Below are 3,777 nucleotides of genomic sequence, written 5' to 3'. Positions count from 1 at the left end.
TGCCTCACAATCCTCCCTGGTTTTCACCACCCTGAACAACTTCGTATCATCCGCAAATTTAGCCACTTCACTGCTTACTCCCATCTCCAAATCATTAATGAACAAGTTAAAAAGCAGTGGACCAAGTACTGATCCGTGCGGTACCCCACTGCTTACCACCCTCCACTGAGAAAATTGCCCATTTATACTCACTCTGTTTTCTATTAATTAGCCAGTTTTTGATCCATAAAAGAACTTGTCATTTTATCCCATGATTTTTGAGCTTACTTAGGAGCCTTTGATGAGGAACTTTATCAAAAGCTTTCTGGAAGTCAAGGTAAATAATATCTATTGGATCCCCCTTGTCCACATGTTTGTTCACCCCCTCAAAGAACACTAACAGGTTAGTGAGACAAGATCTTCCCTTACAGAACCCATGCTGAGTCTGCCTCAATAGGTTTTGTTCATCTATGTGCCTACTAATTCTTTCCACCAATTTACCCGGAATCGACGTCAGACTGACTGGCCTGTAATTTCCCGGATCTCCTCTGGAACCCTTTTTAAAGATGGGAGTGACATTAGCTACCTTCCAGTCCTCAGGAATGGAGGCAGATTTTAAAGAAAGATTACATATTTTTGTAAGGAGATCCACAAGTTCACATTTGAGTTCTTTCAGAACTCTTGGATGTATGCCATCTGGGCCTGGTGATCAGTTTTTAAGTTGTCTATCAGTTTTAGGACCTCCTCTCTCGTCACCTCAATCTGACTCAGGTCTTTCAACACCCCTTCTGAAATCAGTGGTTCTGGAGTGGGCAAGCACTTCTCATCTTCCACAGTGAAGAGAGAGGCAAAAAATGCATTTAGCTTCTCAGCCATTTCCATATCATCCTTCAGTACTCCTTTTACCCCTTGGTCATCCAAGGGCCCCACTGCCTCCCTGGCTGGTTTCCTGCTTCTAATGTATTTGAAGAAAGTTTTATTGTTGGTCTTTACGTTTTTTGCTATATGCTCCTCATATTCCCTTTTTGCCTGCCTGACCACAGACTTGCATTTTATTTGCCATAGCCTGTGTATGAAGCCTTTACAATAATATTGGTTATTTAAGTAAAAGGTAATCTGCAATGGCTACTTCCATGCTTTAATGATGCATACACCAACCATCACCTCAGTTACAGGTGGTCAGCCGTTGTCATCTTCTGACATCCTACAAATTGTGAGCAAACAATTCCGAAAGCCATTACAGTGTTGGAATACTCAATGCAATATATCAATGCCCATTAGCAGTTTTGGAAACAACTAGATAGGTACCACTTCATTCAAGATGAAGGGAAGCATAAAATCAAAGCTGAAAATCAGTTCTAGATTCCTGAAATTTGCCAGTACCAGTAAAAAAATAATCTGGGAAATGTACTGCAGAACACCACACTTACAAAGTCATCTTCTTCAAACTGCAGTTTCTCCTTCTCTTCCTTCTCCTCCCTGGCCTCAGCAGGTGGCTTTTCCTGAAAGGCTGAACCCTTTCGGGAGTGGAAGTTGCCATTCCAGTGGCGATGGGCTCCAGTTCCTCCTCCACCTCTCTGACTCATACCATCATGGCCCCGTGAAGAACCATGCCAGCCAGACTGATTGCTAGCTAGCCCAATGTGGGTCCCTTTAGAAACACTGGAATCCACGGAGTCATGGCGGTGCAGAGAAGGCTGATGCCAGCAGTCTACACAAAAAGAAGATTCCGGTATGAGTACTACATAAAAACCTGAACAAGATCTATTGCAGAAGCCTGTGTTCACATTGTATTATATCAATGAAAAACAGCCTCCTTGCTCTAACCCCTTCCAGATTCTTTTTAAAAAAATTATTCCATACACATAAGACAAAGACTGAACAGACTTACATAGACACACATTTGGGAAGATTAATTTGTATCTTTTTTTTACATAGCCATTTGACCTCAAACTGTAACCAAAAAGTTTATATCTTTCCAACCTTATGGTTTTAATATACATATTTTGCTCATAGTTAAGTATATAGTTCTTATTTCTTTTTATTTTGGTTGCATGTCCAGGAGTTTTTATATGTTATGTTCTTCTATCCATTTATAAAACCTTGACCATGTGTCCTCAAATTCTTCTTTGTTATTTCCTCTCAAGATTGAAGTTAAACTGTCCATCTCTGCTGTTTCCAATAATTTATAACTTCTTCCTTTCACTTCTTCTCCAATGTTTAGCATATATTCTTGCCGCTTTCACAATATGTATCGTGAGATAAAAAACTTGCTTTCTATAGTTCTCTGGTGATATATTTAATAGAAACAACTCTGGTGTATAAGGCACAATAGTTTTTAACATTTTTTGCAAAATTTCATGTATCCAGCTCCAATACTTTTTAACTTTATCACATGTCCACCACATATGAAAAAATGAACCAACATTGTTTTTACATTTCCAACAATCATTTGGTAGGTTAGAGTAAAATTTAGCTAATTTATCTGGGGTAATATACATTTTAGAAGAAGAGAAGAAGAAGAGATTGGATTTATACCCCGCCCTTCACTTGGAGTCTAAGAGCGGCTTACAAATTCCTTTCCGTTCCCCTCCCCACAACAGACACCCTGTGAGGTGGGTGGGGCTGAGAGAACTCTGACACAAACTGCTCTTTCAGGAACATCTTTATATTTGTTTTCCATATACGTGACCATCGGTCTAACTCAATATTATGATCCAGACTTTGTGCCCATTTAACTATACAGTTTTAATTACTTCATCTTGTGTTTTATCTTCTAACATTATTGTATACGATTTCTTTATCAGCTTAACATCAGCAGGTAACAGTACCTTATCCATTTCCGTTATATTTGTATAGAAACCCAATGGCTTGTCTTTAGGAAATCTTGACTCTATTTGTCTTTAGGAAATCTTGACTCTATTTGTCTTTAGGAAATCTTGACTCTATTTGTCTTTAGGAAATCTTGACCTTTCTTTGAGTCTTTCTGTCGATTTTAATTCATTTTTATTTTTTTAATTTATTGAAGTAATTAATCTTGCTTCCATATAAGTCAAACAATACATAGCATAACATATATTACATACTTCAATACAATAAATGTTTCTTTTCCTATTCCCTTTTCTCCCTCCCCCTCCCTCGAAATGACCAGCAATAATTCCTTGATTTATAACTTTAACCATGAGCACACCTTTTGGAGTTTAACCAATATGTTATTATTGCCCCTCCTGCTTCTACTCATCTTATATACCCTAACCATCTCTTCTTGACTTCCACAATCTTATCCTCACCTAACTTTTCCTGTTTTAATATCATTAATATGTCTGACTGTATCCATTCATATAAGTAATCATTCCATCTGTCTGTACTCCATTTTGTAGCATCTTGCCAAACGCTATAACCGCATGGGCAGCTAGAATCATAGCTTTAAATAAATCCTGATATGGTTTTTCTATTTTACAGTTCCGTAAAATGACGAATAATACTTTCCCTGATATTGCCACTTTAACCTTACATACTTCCTCCACCTTTTCCCAATATCTTTTGCCAAAAAATAACCACCTTAGAACACCCCCACCAAAGATGTACATAATAACCCTTTTCTTTTTTACAATGCCAACAATGGGATGTCAATCCCTTGACCATATAAAATACCTGAGCGTCCTATACCATTTCAATATTAATTTCATCTCAATTTCTCTAAATTTTTTCCATTTTATATCACTAATACCTTTCATTATTTTATTTATCTCATTTTCTGATAACTTTACATCTTTCTCCCATTTTGACTGTATTATA

The 3,777-nt window shown here is 37.4% G+C and overlaps 1 protein-coding gene across 2 annotated transcripts in view; it reads right to left on the bottom strand.

The window, feature by feature from the left end:
- Positions 1–3,777, bottom strand: part of GPBP1L1 (GC-rich promoter binding protein 1-like 1) — a 47,329-nt gene that overhangs the window by 20,102 nt on the left and 23,450 nt on the right. For both annotated transcript variants that reach the window (XM_015421954.1, XM_015421955.1), the window contains one exon: positions 1,410–1,690. In XM_015421954.1, coding sequence (XP_015277440.1) covers positions 1,410–1,690 — 281 coding nt within the window. The remainder of the gene's footprint in view (positions 1–1,409; positions 1,691–3,777) is intronic.

Source organism: Gekko japonicus, unplaced genomic scaffold (genome assembly GCF_001447785.1).
Source record: "Gekko japonicus isolate JY-2015 unplaced genomic scaffold, Gekko_japonicus_V1.1 scaffold75, whole genome shotgun sequence".
NCBI classification, from domain to species: Eukaryota; Metazoa; Chordata; class Lepidosauria; order Squamata; family Gekkonidae; genus Gekko; species Gekko japonicus.
This window is presented reverse-complemented; position numbering and strand designations above follow the sequence as displayed.